The 16,212-nt window shown below is 37.9% G+C and overlaps 1 protein-coding gene across 6 annotated transcripts; it reads left to right on the forward strand.

Annotated features, from left to right (window-relative positions):
- The first annotated feature begins 92 nt into the window (after positions 1 to 92).
- LOC131333260 (nucleolar GTP-binding protein 1) lies at positions 93 to 12,942 on the forward strand. Of its 6 annotated transcripts, none has more exons than XM_058367700.1 (14): positions 93 to 310; positions 1,013 to 1,131; positions 2,230 to 2,350; positions 2,443 to 2,507; positions 3,570 to 3,683; positions 4,114 to 4,188; positions 6,190 to 6,228; positions 6,324 to 6,395; positions 7,505 to 7,618; positions 8,068 to 8,139; positions 8,222 to 8,258; positions 9,830 to 9,942; positions 10,604 to 10,810; positions 12,268 to 12,942. In XM_058367700.1, exons 1-14 carry the CDS (start codon positions 229 to 231, stop codon positions 12,358 to 12,360), a joined length of 1,323 nt encoding a protein of 440 aa, XP_058223683.1. In that variant the 5' UTR covers positions 93 to 228; the 3' UTR covers positions 12,361 to 12,942. The 6 variants fall into 6 exon arrangements, with proteins under 6 accessions (XP_058223683.1, XP_058223685.1, XP_058223686.1 ...); XM_058367702.1 differs by having other exon boundaries at positions 126 to 310; positions 1,019 to 1,131; XM_058367703.1 differs by having other exon boundaries at positions 126 to 310; positions 1,019 to 1,125.
- The last annotated feature ends 3,270 nt before the right edge of the window (positions 12,943 to 16,212 follow it).

A 16,212-nucleotide genomic window follows, 5' to 3' on the forward strand; every position in this document is an offset into this window, starting at 1 on the left:
AAGAGTTAATTGAAAATTTTAATTTAATGTAGAACAACACAAATAATTGTAAACAAAAGTTTTTAACTTTTTCTTTCTTTTGTGTCTACTCCATAACTATTGTAAATACTCTCTAACCATTCCTTAGGAATTTTGTTTCTGGTTTTGGAAAGAAAACCCCAAACCCCTGCAACTGTCGACCACACTCGTGAGAGAGAGAGAGAGAGAGAGAGAGAGAGAGAGAGGGGGATGAGCGGGACCTCCAGCCTTATACAATTATGGCAGATTCCTTCCACCAAACTATCTTTCGCTCGCTCCAAGTTTTCCAAAGGTACTTACTTGTTTCTGTATCCATTTGCATAAACTCACTTTGCTTGCTATCCACTGAGTAACCCCTCAAACTATTCTCCCACCAAGGCACCAACCAATGTCTTCTCTAGGGTTGCTATCGTCACATTTATGTCGAAGTTTTACATGGGTTTGTTCCAACTTTCAAGATGCACTTCATGCAAATTTACCTATGCATTTTGGCATGTTAAATGAAAAATCCCTTAGGATGTTCTTTTGTTTCGAAATTCACATATCCATTTCATGGGACTCTCAAAATTGCCTTTCTGATTGACCTATGGATGGTCAGAAAGGATGAGATAAGAAAGGGAGTCCTTTCTTGCGAAATCTCACCATTTTTGGTGAGATTTGGTGAGAAATGGGAAGGGCCAATGCAAAAATTTCATTTTTTGTACTTACCTTTCCATTTCTCCCCAAAATGCTCAATCCAAATGAGTGATTTGATGAGAAATCATAACCCTTTGTCCCTTTCATTTCTTTTCTCATGAAACCCCTCCATCGAAACATAGATTTTAATTGTTTTCGTACTTTATTTAGTAACATTGCTAGTTTCAAGTCTATTTTGATTTCAATTTCCCTTTGTCGTGTGATGGTAACATTACTAGTTTCAAGTCCACTTTGATTTCAATTTTCCTATGTCTTGTGATGTTTTTACCCCAAATCTCCACTGACATGCTGCCTTCAGTTGCAGGTCGGTATATGGTGCCAGCCCTATGCTTCAGTAAGGATATGCAAACTGTCACGTATGAAATTGTGAACGGAAGCTACGTACCGAACGACCAAAATAAACCAAACAAAGTAAAGGTACTTACTTGTGTTGTAATTTGCCCGCAATGATTTAAGTTTTAACATCTCTTTATTTTGTTTGAGTAATGTTGAATTGCTAATGTGTACTTTTATAGTTGCTGGGGATGATCATTGCCTCATGATACTTTAATTCAAAAACTACAAGGGGTTATACCTAGAAACCAACGTCATCAAGCTCAAAAAATGACCCTTGTAGTTTGTACAACTACTTAAGCCCTGCCAAGAAAATTTGGATTGTAATGTATGCCCTTGACGTCTAAGATAAAGTTTCACCTGTCAAGCTTGAAAATGTAGCCCCAGAGAGCTAATTTTATAAAGCCTCAAAGAGTGATGAGGTTATTTAGTTCAGAAACGTGTTTAAACTTGCAGCCCAAAATCTACGTTTGTACTCATCAGCTAGCTCATGGCTACTCGTTTGTAGGGTGGTACGCAGAAACTTTCTTTCATAGTTTAGCTCATAATTGCCTGTTGGGACAATGTTCGGTGTACCTTGGGGTTTGTTTCTGCTGAGTCAAGGATTTTCGTTATTTTTTTAAAAATTGTTTCTATGTGTATATCAGTTCACGGCTTTGTTTAGTGTCCTGATTGGTTGTTTCCTAAACTTTAAACACATTTTGGGTGATATGGATGCTGGTGATATCAAAGAAAATACAGTAGAAAATGGTTTATGGCATGGCGAAAGGGGTCCCCAGGCTGAAGGCTTTTATAGTTTTACAGAACCCAATGCCTAGAAATACTGTTCTATTTAGTAACTCCTTTTGTCTTCCTTTCTTTCTCTTTTTCTTTCTTTTCTCTTCTGTTTGTGTGTGTGTGTGTGTGTTTCTTTTGGTTGGGGGTGTTGGGGGTGTGTGTGTGTTTCTCTTCTGTTTCTGTTGGTGAAGAAAAGAATAAATTATGTCTTCTGTAAACTAACTAACTTGAAATCATGCATGCTTTATGTTTGGTTTACCTTTCTGAGAAGGGATGGTTCACGTAATTAGTGAAAAGATGGGATATTTTCCATTCGTTTTGGTTGTGTCCCCATTCTAAATGCGTATTTATCTTGATTGTAAGGCATGTTAAATGATTAATTGTTGTTCCTTTGTCCTATTCCAGGATAAAGCATTAGGAACCCAAGAAACTGTTGGAGCATTTCAAAAGTTACCGGTGGTGATGCCATCAGTTGATATTCTTTATTCGTCACTAAGGAAGGCAAGAAAGGTCTCAGCTACGAAAGGTAACATAATATCTGTGTAGCTCTTGAGTGAATTGGATTTGAACTTGGTTATGAAACCAATGGATAACGTTGACAGTTTGGACTTTCCATAGGCATTCCGAACGCAGCGAAGCGTGAGAGAAATAAAGGCGCAAAGCAACTTGACACACTAATGAAGGTAAATTGTTTGTTCTAATATTTGTCTCTGTATCTTCAATTCCGTACTTTCTGTTAAGAAGTACGATCTCTTCTACGATAGGTATGCTGTCTATTCGGATACTGACAACCAATGAACATGTCTCGATACTTGTCGGATAAACGTCTAGATATCTCATATTCCCTTATAGTGTTCTGTAATATTGGCCACAAATCGGGCTGCACTTCAGTGTCCAGGGGAAACCCGGACACCCATGTCTAGAGCTTGGATAAACATGGATGATGGAACAGATGACATATAGGTCATGGGACAAGTTTGGAGTTATCTTTGGTGGGGTGGGAATGATTGAATTGAAAATGTTAAGTATGTTACATCGTCCTTCCTTTAGGCAATTTAGTAGTTAGAAAAATTCCCTATTCGTTTTGGATAGTGACAACTATTGAACATGTTTCTACTTTTACTGAACAATCATCTCAATATGTCATGACTTCTTTTTTTTGGGTACAATATTGGACACAAGAGGATGCAATTCAGACGTACAGGTATACTTATCTATACCTTGGGTACAGATGGAGTATAGAACACATGTCATACAAGTTCCGGCACAAGTTTGAAGAAAATAACTTCGGGGACCAGTATTGAATATGGATTATCACTACCCATCCTTTCCTTTAGGATTTTTACTAGAAATACACCTATTACTTCCGATTTGTTTGGGGATATAGCTTCTTAAAGGATATTCGGACGATATCTTCCCATATATCAACATGAAAATAAGTGCTTTTTCTTTTATGTCTTTTCAATGTAATAAAACCTTTATTTAAAGAACCAGGAGAGGTGCTTCTACTATCCCATTTCTCTTGTACATCATTCACATGACTCATTACAAATGAAGTAATTTTCATTGTTTTCCTGTATTCGTTATTTATCTGAAAGTCATGTCCCAGCTGTATCTTTGTCATAATTTTCCAAGAATTGTTGTGTATCTCGCTGTGTTGGTTTCTCGTGTCGATATTCCTTTTTCTTAGTTTTCTTGTCCGATTTTTTAGAGCTGATGACGTAGCTTTCTGTTTCGTTCTTTAGGAACTGGCTGTTCCGTTAAGGATGTACAAGGAGAACTTCCCAAACAGAAAACAATTGCACCCTTACGAACGGTCTCTTGTGGAGTTGACTCTTGGAGATGGAAATTATGAAGAGGTATTAATTATGTAGTTTTTCTTTCATTTATGTAGCTTCCTTGGGACCTGGACAATTGTTATCTTGTGGTACCAGTATTTGTTTTCCTCTTTTAGACAGTTCAAAGCTTGTAAAATTACGTATGATTTCCATAAATATGAGTTATTGGACCGTCTTAACTAAAAGTGTTCCCTGGAAACAGTGCTACAATAAGGTAGTACTATGTATCTCTTTCTTCACCATCACCATAGCATTTGTTAAACGTAGTGTGTGCTAGACCGTTGGATTTGCTTTCGGAAACTTGGAACTGGAACTGGAAGTTATCTGTTTTGTATGTTGATATGTTCCAACTAATTACAAGTAGTAGACTGTTGCAAGTGATGTTCAGATGCTTGCATATGTGACATATTTTTCAGCCAACTCAACTGTGGACTCTCTTATGTTTTAACAGGTCTTGGGACGTGTTGATGCTTTGAGGAAAAAGGTGACAGGTGTTGGAAAGGAACATGCAGCGCTCTGTGCCAAGGTTGGATTTTGTATGTTCCAAAATTCTATACACTTTTATCACCTGCATGATGTTTTTCAATTATATTGCCCGAATATGCATTGCCAGCAATCTGATGAAATCTGACTTGATTCAAGCATCCTGAAAGCTATCCAAGTTATTCTGGCTTTGATTTGAAAAAAAAATTCTTAATGTTTTGCACCTTAAATGTCTTCCAAAGTCCTTTGAACTTGCTAAGTTTTGGTATCCTACATATTTGCTCCACTTGCGATGGTTGGTGATAAAAGATTCTGCTCCTGATTTCCTCATGCATTCAGATTTGTATCACTTTGTCTCCTGGTCAATAGCTTATGCATTTCATTTGAAGAAATGACACTGTTCACTTGATTTTCAATTGCCATCATAGGGTTTGTATTCACTTTGAAAGATCATTGAATAATTGGTCAGTGGATCTTCTTTATCTTCTCATATAACTATTCTGAGCATATGGGGTCAGGGGCCAATGCTGATCATCAGAGAGTACTGAGTTTGGTTTAAATACAGTAGTGCTATAGCTGTGGAGCTCCAATGAAAATTTTAAAACTTTGGAGGATTTGTGAAGTTTTTTATTTTACTTTTTTTGGGTGGGTTAGGATTGGTAGATTCTACCAGCTCAATTAAGAGGTTGAATGGTGCATGGGCCTTGTAAATGTTTTGGTGAATTTTCCTCTTTGATGCTCTACACATTTGCTATTAGTGGAGTCTTCACATGAAAAGTTCACCTTATCCTCACAATGAGTTCGTAAGAAGAAATATTTTCGACTCAATCGCGGGAATGGAAAGCCTTCTGGTGTCACACTGTGGATATGCACTCATATCGCTGCGTAAAGTTGATCTTGCTACAGCAGTCGCCTTTGCTTACAGCAGAAAGTGTGGGTCCCAGACCCCCTTGTCAGAATCCTGCTGTTGAGGCCCATTTGGCAAGGTATGTTGTAACTGGTTTTGCACCGGGACCAGTTTGCCACCCAAAGGAGATGCACCTAGATTTTACCACAACATAAATGCTGTGGGGAAGGGGAACCTAGCCATTAGACAAATTTCGTAAATCCTGATGCATGGCTGAAAATTGGAAGGGAAAGCGAGCCCCTGAAAGTTTAGGCCTTTGTTTGGTTTCTTTCCATTTTAAAAGAAAGGAAAAGAAACTGATGAGTGACTAGGTGTTGTTTTGGTCTCTGTATGGGACCACCCTGTCAGGTTCCTAGTGTTGATTTTTTCTCATTTTAATGTTTGTGGAGTCTACTTTTGGTTGACAAAAAGGTTTATTTTAACGTTCTTTATTCGTCTGAAAAAAAGTCCTACTAACTTCTTAGTAAAGTTGTTTATGGGACCATGGGTAATGTTGTTTGAGTCAATCTAAGGTTTCCCATGGATGCAGACTCTCCAGTGACCAGTTTCATTGATGAAAGTTTTTGGGAGGCTGCCACTTTTGATCTCTGGCCCAAGCCTGGTTGAAGGTGGCTGATTAGTTGTAATTAAGTAGTGAAATTCAGCCCAGGGAGCGTTGTTAATTAGTGCCCTTCAGTCACGCCCCTATTCAGCCCAGGGAGCGTTGTTAATTAGTGCCCTTCAGTCATGCCCCTATGCTGTTTTACCTCACAAAAGAAGAAAGCAGCGAAACCAAGCCCTTTGGGCTGTTGGAGACATAGATTCTCAGTTCATTCAATAGAGGGCTCTTTTCTTTAAAGGTGAAGGCAGTGGTTTTGAATCTTTTCTGTGAAGGCAATGGTTTTGAATTTTTTTGGTGATAGCGCTCGCTCTGTGTGTGTGTGTGTGTGTGTATGTGTGTGTGTACGTGTCTTAGTAAAGGCATCTGTATTGTTTTGTCGTTGACTGTTCTGATTATCTTCTTTTTGTTGGTTGATGAATTTTTTGTTGAAGAAGCAAACAGAAGTCAAAGGACACTTTATGTCGTTATTAACAGTAAGCATAGTATTGTTCTTGGTACAGTATGTATAGATCTAATGCTAGTATAAAAATTGGCAGTCAACATCGAAGCGAGAAGCAGAGGAGCGGTTGAGTGAGGTCAGTTTCACGATGACTCGGCTGAGTGTGAACAAATCCCATATCTGAGGCCCTTGATGCCGGTTTATTTACTTGCTTATTATGATAATCTGCAGGGAATGGCGAAACTTGAAAAGATTTTTATTCAAGAAGGAAAAGCTGTTGACAATTTGTTAAACATTGCCAAGGTAAATTGCCATTGGAGATGCAACGATTCTAGGTCGAGGGACAGATGGATAGTCCAATTTTACGATTCATTTTGCTTTTAGACAGCTACAAAGTATTGAGCTGTAATATCCATTCCAGCAGAATGAGTTATAGACTGATGGTCCAGTTTTAGAATTTATTTTGCTTTTAGATGGCTACAAAATATGCCTTATTTTAGGTTATTTTTACCATTTCTACTCCTTTAGCGAACTATATTTCCTACTTGAGTAATAACTGCTTTCACATTATTTGTATCATTGTCTGCCAAGGCACGGGTTCTATCTCCATGTCCTTCTTGGCTGTTAGACAGATCAAATGTCTTTTCTATGTCAATGCATAAGATATAAACATATTCTTATGTAGTCAAAGTTTTCATAGCAGATATCTGAGGTCATATTTGGAGGGAATTCACATTTGTTGTTACTGTCTTATATATGGGAGAGGAATGGAGTCACAGGGTGATAATTATTAGGAAAAAAAGAGAAATAGATTAGAGTTGGGGTAGAATTTAAAATGAGAAAAATGATATGGTCTGAGAGATTGAAAAGGATTAACAAAATACCAAGATACTTTTGTTCGAGTTAAATAGTCCTTTTCTTTTGGTTGCTCTGTTACGGGGCATAGACATTTTCCGTAAGAACAAATGTTTCTGAAACGCTATTGTATCTGTTAAGGATGAACTTGAAATGAGGGGCAAAAGAGAAGAGTGGAGTTTTTTATTAGACCTCTTACCTTAAATTCGACATTCCATGTGAGATGACATCAAAAACAAAGTTCCTTTTGGTTTTTGATTTGTAAAGGTGGTAGCTATAGTAGGGGTTGCATTGTTTGTTTTGTTTTTCATGTCTGGGTTGTGGTGTTGTCTTCTTTGTTTTCTGTTGTGTTGAATGGTTTCGACCTGATCTGGGGGATGCCCTAGTGGTTCTGTGTTTTGTTGTTTAGTTTCTTTGCTTTTGGCAATAAAATTTTATTTACCAAAATAAAGTAGAGTTGTGAGTGAGATTAAGTTTGGATTTCTTTTCCTTTTGCGTGATTGCTTGCCCTCCTTCATTCCCCTTATGTGTTTTTCTTTTGGTTAACATGGATATAGACTTTAAGGGCAATGCCAGTTGTAGATTTGGAATCACCAACACTTTGCCTTGTTGGAGCTCCTAATGTGGGGAAGTCAACTTTGGTCCGCATACTTTCGACGGGGAAGCCTGAGGTACGCGCACATCATAAACAATTGTTTTATTTACCTTTTTTTAGGAGTACCCAAAAAGAGAGTGTTACACTGATGGAAATATATATTTACATCCATAATACACCATCCCCATGGAGGCTGGGTAATCCCAAGCCTCTGCCACTACTACCTTGAGACTTACCAAGTCTAGTGGTGGACTTGCCTTCACATGCTTTTTTGTTATTTTATGGTTCTAGCCATAAGTTATTTCAAGTTGTATTACTGCTTGGTGATAGTTAGAAGCTTGGGCTGAAAGTCTTGAGAACATGGTCGCCTTGGTATTATGCATTAGCATTTCTGTTGAGTTTGGCAGGGCTCTTAATTTTAGGGTTGAGGAATGAAGCTGTATTGATTTACACACAAATGACTGTTGTTTTGCCGTCATATAGCCATTTTTACTTCTAATTGAGATTCGGTTTGGCCTGACATAGATCTGCAATTACCCTTTCACCACTCGAGGAATTCTAATGGGTCATATTGCTTTCAATTACCAGAATTTCCAGGTCAGTCATGTCCTGTCTGGAGGATTTTTCTGCTATCCATTTTTTTTCCTTAGATTTGCTTACACTTACTGATTGATTGCAGGTGACAGACACACCTGGCTTACTGAGGAGACATGATGGTAAGATAATTGTGAGACTTAGTTTCATCTTTGTAAATACAATGCTTTTGTGTTATTCTAAAAAATGAAGTTATGTAAAAGGAAACATCTCTTTGCATTTTAGGTAAGAAGTGATGGTAGGATATTTTTGAGGATACAGGTTCTCTTAATTGTGTGTACTATATGTTTTACAGCTTAATCTTCGTGAGTTAAGTACGAACTTGTTTTGGGTGACTTAGAGGAATTAGTTTCATGTCACTTGATGGACCTTAATGTGGATGATGGTAGGTGAGATGGCTGGAGTAGGGCCATTCAGAAGATAGTAGGGACTGAGATTGATTTAATGTATGTAGTGTGGGTTAGATTTTTGATCTGCTATGATATTTGTAGCTCAACAGGCATATCAGATTGCAATCTATAGCTTGTTGAGCTACTTTTTGGAAATGTCATATTCATTCCTCATTCTGTCCGCTTCTTGTTCCTGCAGGAGTTCTCTACCTGTTTCTTGTTTTCCATTTCTTCTGGTAAAATTTTGGCTTGACAGAAGAAACAAAATACTTTGGGTGATGTATTAGAGAATTTATACTTTATGATAAGTGACCAATTTTTCCAAAAGCTTAACATGATAGGAAATAGCCTCAACAATGCATATCAAGTTATCTAACACCCTTTTTCATGTGCAACCCCGTCTTGCACGTGGAGATGCCAACATCCATATGTAAAGCAAAACAGAATGCAAAGGAGAGAAACAGAATTCATACGTGAAACCATGACCTCTAACGAACCAAAGCTCTGATACCATTTTAAGTTACCAAACGTCTTAAAAGCGTTGTCATTGTTAAATGGGCCTGACAATCTATATCAAGCTATCTAATAGTGTAGTAATAACACCAGCATGAACAAGTTGTGGTCATCTTTCCATGAAGGTTTCAGGCTCTTTTTGTTGGTCTCACTATCTGAAAATCGCAGACACGTGTATAATAACTGTTCCTTCTTATGAGTTCTATGTAGATGTTAGTGTTGCTGCTGTGCTGCATTATTAGTGTCCCGATTTCAGAATCTAGAACCCCTGATGAATGAAGTTGGTTAAGAGGTAGAGGGAAGTTGATTGAAGTAGTCTGGATGTCCTGTGAAGAAGATTACAGCATTAGCAAGGAGAGCTTCTATGCAGATCAAAAACTTGAAAAATATACAAGGGACAAGGAAGAATTTCGTCTCTTAGCTTAGGCATTTATGATGACCGGAGTCCCGCAATTTGTAATTTATTTTGAGAGTAACCAATGTTATAATTGACTAGATCATAAGGCAATTAGTGCATATGTACGAGTTCCTAGAATGATCCCATATTATCTCGGTATCAAGATTTTAACATTATCTGCTAGCTCCATTCTGGATGATAGTTATGTTCTTAAAAATGGGTGTAATTATGAACTCTCATGTTAAAAAATATAAATTATGGAGTGACAAATGTAATTGTTAGATTGTATGTGAGTTGCAGTACTATACTAGGCTGTTTCATTTTCTTGTTCTGCATTTTTTTCTCGTTTTGTTATAGTAACGTGTAGTACTCTCTTTCTTCTTTGAATCTATAGATGACAGGAACAATTTGGAAAAGTTAACTCTTGCTGTTCTCTCACATTTGCCAACTGCCGTACTTTATGTTCATGACCTCTCTGGAGAATGTGGCACCTCACCTTCTGATCAGGTATTTCTTCGTGCTATAGTGGTTCAATAGAATATAGTAAATACAATTTGGCAGTTTTTATGACTTTATGTAATTCTCGTATGTCTAAGTAGCGCAGCCATGGACATGAGATAAGCCAATGAAGCTAAGAACCACAAACACACGAAACAAAGCAGACACACTGACGTGGCAATTTTAGAAATATGCACACCACGCCTTGGACATGATAAAAAGTATACACTTTCATCCATGTATTATATAAGGAATCTATATGTGAAAATTTTATACAGGGGTAAAGAATATGAAACATATCACTAATCATATCTCATAAGTAAAAATACCATGCACATTTCCAAATGTGAACTGTTGGACTCAGTATTTTTTGGTAACTATGAGTGGGTTTATGGGTACCTTATGGAGTGCGAGGATGGATGAATAGAAATGAAGACCTGGAATCTTCCAACAAATTGGGCAGGGATATGGCTGCTTAAAGTTTCCATGTTTCTCAGTCAATCTGGTAAAAAAAATCAATGAATTGCTGGTCAATCTCATCCCGCTTCTAGAGGTTCTACTTGATAGCAAGAAGATTTTTTTTTTTCCTCATCTCATGAAATTTTCATTCTAAATTGATATTTTTTGTTTAAATTAACATTTTCCTGGTCTCTGATAATGGATAATGCAGTTTGTGATATACAAGGAAATCAAAGAAAGGTTCAGTAATCATCTTTGGCTGGATGCGGTCTCTAAATGTGATCTGCTTCAAGAATCTCCTGTTCTTTACGTTACAGAAGATAGTGATGCTGATCATCTTGAGCTGGCAAGGTACCGGAAAGTGGGACCTGATGGAGCCATCCATGTGTCAGTAAATAGCGAAACCGGGCTCAATGAGGTTTCCATTCTATGACCCTTTCTACTCTGAACTGGAATGACTTTCTACTCCTGCATAAATATAACCTTTCTTGCCTGGTTCTTCCATTTGGATGTGTTTGGATCTTGTTTGTGGAGGGGTATATGGAGGGACAAGAGAGAAACCTAGCTTCACAAATCCCTCCGTGTGCCCCTGTACTTTTCCTTTCTCAGCATTCCCGTGAGTGTAAGACCAAAACACGAATTCTAAAACCAATGGTAAATGTAGGATATCATGCAACTAATCGCTCTTGCGGCACTAATTAGTGGGTGCTCCATCTTGACAAGGACGAGGGAAATGCTCAACTGTCATGTACAATGACACGAATCTAAGGGAATATGCTCTGCTTTCCTGTCTAGTCAGGTTCTGGTACAAGACTCCAAATGTGTGGTACGGTGGTACCTATTACATTGCGTGTCCAAAGGTGATGCTAGTCCTTTCGCTGATGTTTAAAATGGAAGTACAGTTATGGTACCAAGCTACCTCTGGCAGGAAGTATTGCCCTGCCACACCACTCCACTTTCTGTAGGGGACCCCACCGCATCTATGTGGGAATTGAAATTAAGGTCCCATCTCTTGTGGGAGGTGTTAGGAGTATGTTTACCCCCAACAAGGGCTATGGGACTTAAACTTGGGCCTTGTGCAACGGAGTCCAAGTTTCCAACCTTTAAACCGACCCTCATTGGTGTGATGCTAGTCCTTTCAATTGCCCAATAAACCACTAAAAATCAAGGGCCATTCAAGTTCTATTCTTAAACCACGTGTCTTTTTTGAAAAGCCAAACAATAGTAAATGTGGAAGGAACACAAAAGAAAATGCATTAATGGTGTTGAAGGTATGATGTTAAAGTAAAAAGGGAGAAAGATGAGACGAATGACAGAACATAAACCATAGGGTTAGCTTTCTAACTATTTATATCAAACCAATATAGTCATCTCAACAAAGTGTTTAATGGAATTGGAAATAAAGACCCCATCCCCATCCCCATCCACATCCCCATCCCCATCCCCATCCAATGAGTTTGTCTTTGCTTTTATAATTCCAGACAAGCTTATGCCTCATTTAGTGATGACATTCCTTGATTATTTTACCGGTGGACAATGTTCTAAAAGTCTCTAGGTGCTAGTCGGGCTGCAGCAGGCACCTAGTACATAGGCCGATTAATCGGCGCGCAGAGATTAGTCGGGTTTTTTCATTTTTTTAAAAATATTCTCCTCCCCCTCCCTAAGTTTTGAGTAAGTAGAACGTCTCTCCTAAATTAATGGATGTTGATTGTTCTCTTTGTTCATGGTTGCTAAATTATTGGCTTCCAGATTTTAAATGTTAAATGTACTCTCTCTCTCTCTCTCTCTCTCTCTCTCTCTCTCTCTCTCTCTCTCTCTCTCAAGTTATTCCGATTGTTCTTGCATCTTATGTGAGCAAATGTATACGTTATACAGCTTAAAGCTAGAGTGCATGAGCTGCTGCTTTCTCAGTCATCGAGGATAAAAAGCCAAGAGATCAACCAAGAAACCGAACAAGTTACTAGCTGATTGATTGCTCAATTCCTAGTTTCAAATGAAACTACCCACCTGCTTTTGGTGAAAATGAATCAAAGAAACGGCAGCTTGGAACCCCAGGAGCTGGCTAATCAATGAGCCGGTTTATGTCTTCTTGATCGTGCCAAATACTTGAAATTACACCTCTTTGACCATCTCTGATTTATGGCATGGTGGCTAAGGTACTCTTTACGCAGCTGAATTGGCGATTAGGCATCTGGTTGAAGAGTGGAGTACTTGAAGTGTGGAGATCTTTATGAATGTTTCGGGATGTAGGATCTTGTTTTGTTTTAGCATGATTATCCGGCAAAAGCTGGGTTTCGTGGCATTTGAATGCACTCTTTTTTGGTGTAGTAATGGATCCTTATCTATACGTATTCAACGAAATTTATTCAAAGCCCTATATGCTCCTTTTCTAGCAGATGTGGGGTCCAAGACTTAGTGTATAGACGATACGTCAATGTGTGGTGGAAAAAGAGCTTGGGACACTGAAATCTCTCGTGTTCAAGGTAAATTGAAATTTTGTTTGTAAGAGCAGGGTACCAAATGGTCAAATCTCAAATCTCTTTTTCCCTACTGATGTGTTACATAGTGATTTCGGCGGGAATTTTCTCTCTCCTTCGATTCTACCACAAGTGGCAGGAATTTTCTCTTCAATTTCCTTGGATAAATCCCTTCACGGATCTGAGATCTTTCTTTGTGTTCTTGGACTCTATTATGGATTTGATTCAAGATTTTCATGCTTCAATTCCTGTCTTCGAATAGAAAGAATCCTGTTTCGAAGGGATGCTTTTTTTGGCTTCGTGTTTGCTAACAACGAAGAAAAATCCCGAAATAGATAAATATATTTTTTGGCGACACTTTATAGAGATAAATTTATATGGTGGACTATTTATCTACTTTATAGTATATTTTTCTGAATACCATTTAAAGGAATGAAATTATCTGTTGGACTATTTATTTGTTTTATATATTTTTTGAACTATCATTTACTGGAACGACTGTTCTCCCTAAATATTTGGTCTGGTATTTTTTGCTATTTTTTAATTTTTGTAATTATTTCTATTTTATTACTATTATTATTATTTTGGTAATGCAGGGCGTCCCGAGCTAGTTTGCACGTACTTCAGACTAATCTCTATAGCCCCTCCCGCAACCGTTTCATATGTTTATGCGTGGGGGTGAGGTAGTTCCAAGGTAAGTCTGATCCAAAATGAGTTTTTATCCAAATTTTAACCCTAAATTGGATAAAAATTTGGATCAAGGCTGGAGATGCTCTTAACAATTTGAAAATGGGTAAATACACAGCGGAACATGCTAGTAATCTTACGGTTAAAATGGTGATCTGGGGACAAATGTGACTTGATACCGAACTAGTGGACCATTTGTAAGGAATTGAATTCCTGTTCCTTTTCTGGAAAGCAAAATGCATCTCATATGATCTTCCGACAGGTGACAAATGCATCCTTTTCTTTTCTGCAATGTTTGTCGTACGAAAAAGATTCCGATCATTATTGTGAATTCGAATAGAGCCTACAAATAAAGTTCTGGACAGATACGACGAATGGGTAAAGAGAGGAGCTGAATTAATCGTACAAAAAGCGTTGTTTAATAGTAACAATAGTAAAGAGATATAAGTATTATTCATAGGATATCTTTTCCCTATCAAATTAATAATACTATACTCCCATTCTATCATATACATCTCATACTTTTTAGAATTTTTATATATTCGGACAATGATACACCCACCGCCATTCATCCACCGCACCGCCCACCGCACGCTGGCCGGGTCCACTCCGGCCACCGGACGGTTGATCCGAACCGTCCAAAAATTCTTTTAAAAAAAACCAAGTGGGCCTACGCAAGAATCATCGGCATCCGACGTGTGTAAGTGCTCGATCTGAACTTCCAAAAATCAGACGATCCGATCCATTAAAAAATAGAAAGATTGGTTCGAGCACTTACACACGTCGGATGCCGTTGATTCTTGCGTAGGCCCACTCGGTTTTTTTTATAGAGTTTTTCAACGGTTCGGATCGGCCGTCCGGTGGCTGGAGTGGACCCGGCGAGCGTGCGGTGGTTGGTACGGTAGATGGGTGGTGGTGGGTGTATCATTGTCCTTATATATTCACATGTGTCTTTGATCCGGAACAACAAAATTTTGACTGAAGACCAGGTCTATTGTCGTTTTGAATCATATAGTTGGAAGAGATGTTTCAGTTGTACTTTTTATGCGGGACTCGTCTCAAGTTCACAATAATGATCCGAGCCTTTCATAATGTCGAACTCAACGAGTATAACATATGTGCAAAAAAAAAAAGGTGGTTTTATTTGGAAAAAATAAGGGGGGAATAGGATTTCTTTCTTCCCTTTTTTTTTTTTTTTTGATCCGATTTCTTTCTTCCCTTCATTCCTTGAATTGTTGACCACGAAAAAGGAAAAACTAATGACTCATCACCGTTGATGTGAGGAACCGGTAAAATCAAGCCAAAGTCCCCGTTACGCTTCCACGTTCGAGACGATCTCCCGTCCAGTTTTATTATGGGCCAGTCAGTCTGGTCCGGTTTTGGTCTTTGTTGGCTCATCTTGGGTCCACATGCCACAACAATAATCAGAATCGTTCATTTTGTTGAGTTCAAAATAAAATTAGCTTGATTGAACATAATCAGGTACACGAACAAAATAAATTTGTACAAGAAAAATAGGCAAGTTATGTTTCAAATTATTTTTTGCTATCCATCTTTTCTTGCATGCACAAATCTGTTTCCTTCATGTATGTATCGATGTTCAATCAATCTAATTTATGATAAAAAAAATATCAAACTAATTTTGAAGTGGAAGATTAACTCAACGAGCTCTATGAAATGAATAACTCTAATTATTTTTGTAACAAAAGCCGAAAACTGGACCAGACTGACCCGTAATAAAATTGGGTTGGAGATTGTTCCCCATCAGAGACGAATTTACATATGGACATATGGGAGCCACGGCCCCCGCGTTGTTCGGGGTTTTTTATTTATTTAAAAATTCAATGTTAATATTAATTATTTTTTGTTTCTTAAGAATATTTAGATATTGTATTTTGTATTGGATGCTATTTAAACATTTAAATGCTTTAAGAATGTGTTCATTTTGGGTCCCAAAAATCAATCCCTCTCTCTGCGTATGGTCTCTCATAAGTTCTTTCTTCAATTATTAATCTCATTTTCTTTCTATCTCTCTTCACTTATTATCGAAAAAATCTCCCTCAAAATCTAAATCAAACAAACTATTAGATTCCCAAATTTTGAAATTTTAAAATCTCATTGTTCGTAATTCGGCCCAGCGGTCATGAAATTCTGGTTCCGTCCCTGTCCTCCATCAACCAAGAGAGAGAGAGAGAGATGTTGCCATTCAAACACTTCATATAGTATCTCATATGTAGAATTATATTCACATGTAATGTTTGATGTGAAACAACAAAATTTTTAATCAAACAAACACCAGTTGTATGGTCGTCTTGATTTTAAGGAGAATGGGAAATATTTGTTGGTATTTTTTTTTTTTTTTGAACCAGCCAATTGTTGGTTGTTGACCACAAAAATAAGGAAAAATTAAATGGCGGATAACCGTTGGATCAAATAAAAAAGTGCTGACAAACCGTTGGAATGTTACGCCAAGTCGTCGTTATTACGCACCCATCGTTTCCCCACCGACCATAACGCTCGCTTCCATAGAGAGAGAAATGGAAGAGAGAGCTCACGGGTTAGTTCAATTGGTTGCTCCGTGCACAATCGTTCATTGTTCGATTTTTGAGCTTGGTCGCAAGAATAATTACTTTTTCCCTCCATAAAATAAATGTTC

This window comes from Rhododendron vialii, chromosome 7a (genome assembly GCF_030253575.1).
Source record: "Rhododendron vialii isolate Sample 1 chromosome 7a, ASM3025357v1".
In the NCBI taxonomy this organism is placed as follows: domain Eukaryota; kingdom Viridiplantae; phylum Streptophyta; class Magnoliopsida; order Ericales; family Ericaceae; genus Rhododendron; species Rhododendron vialii.

Coding starts and splice junctions, on each gene's coding strand:
- LOC131333260 (XM_058367700.1), top strand. CDS start 229: ATGAGCGGGACCTCCAGCCTTATACAATTATGGCAGATTCCTTCCACC. Junction 311..1,012: donor TCGCTCCAAGTTTTCCAAAG/GTACTTACTTGT, acceptor TGCTGCCTTCAG/TTGCAGGTCGGTATATGGTG. Junction 2,351..2,442: donor AAAGGTCTCAGCTACGAAAG/GTAACATAATAT, acceptor GACTTTCCATAG/GCATTCCGAACGCAGCGAAG.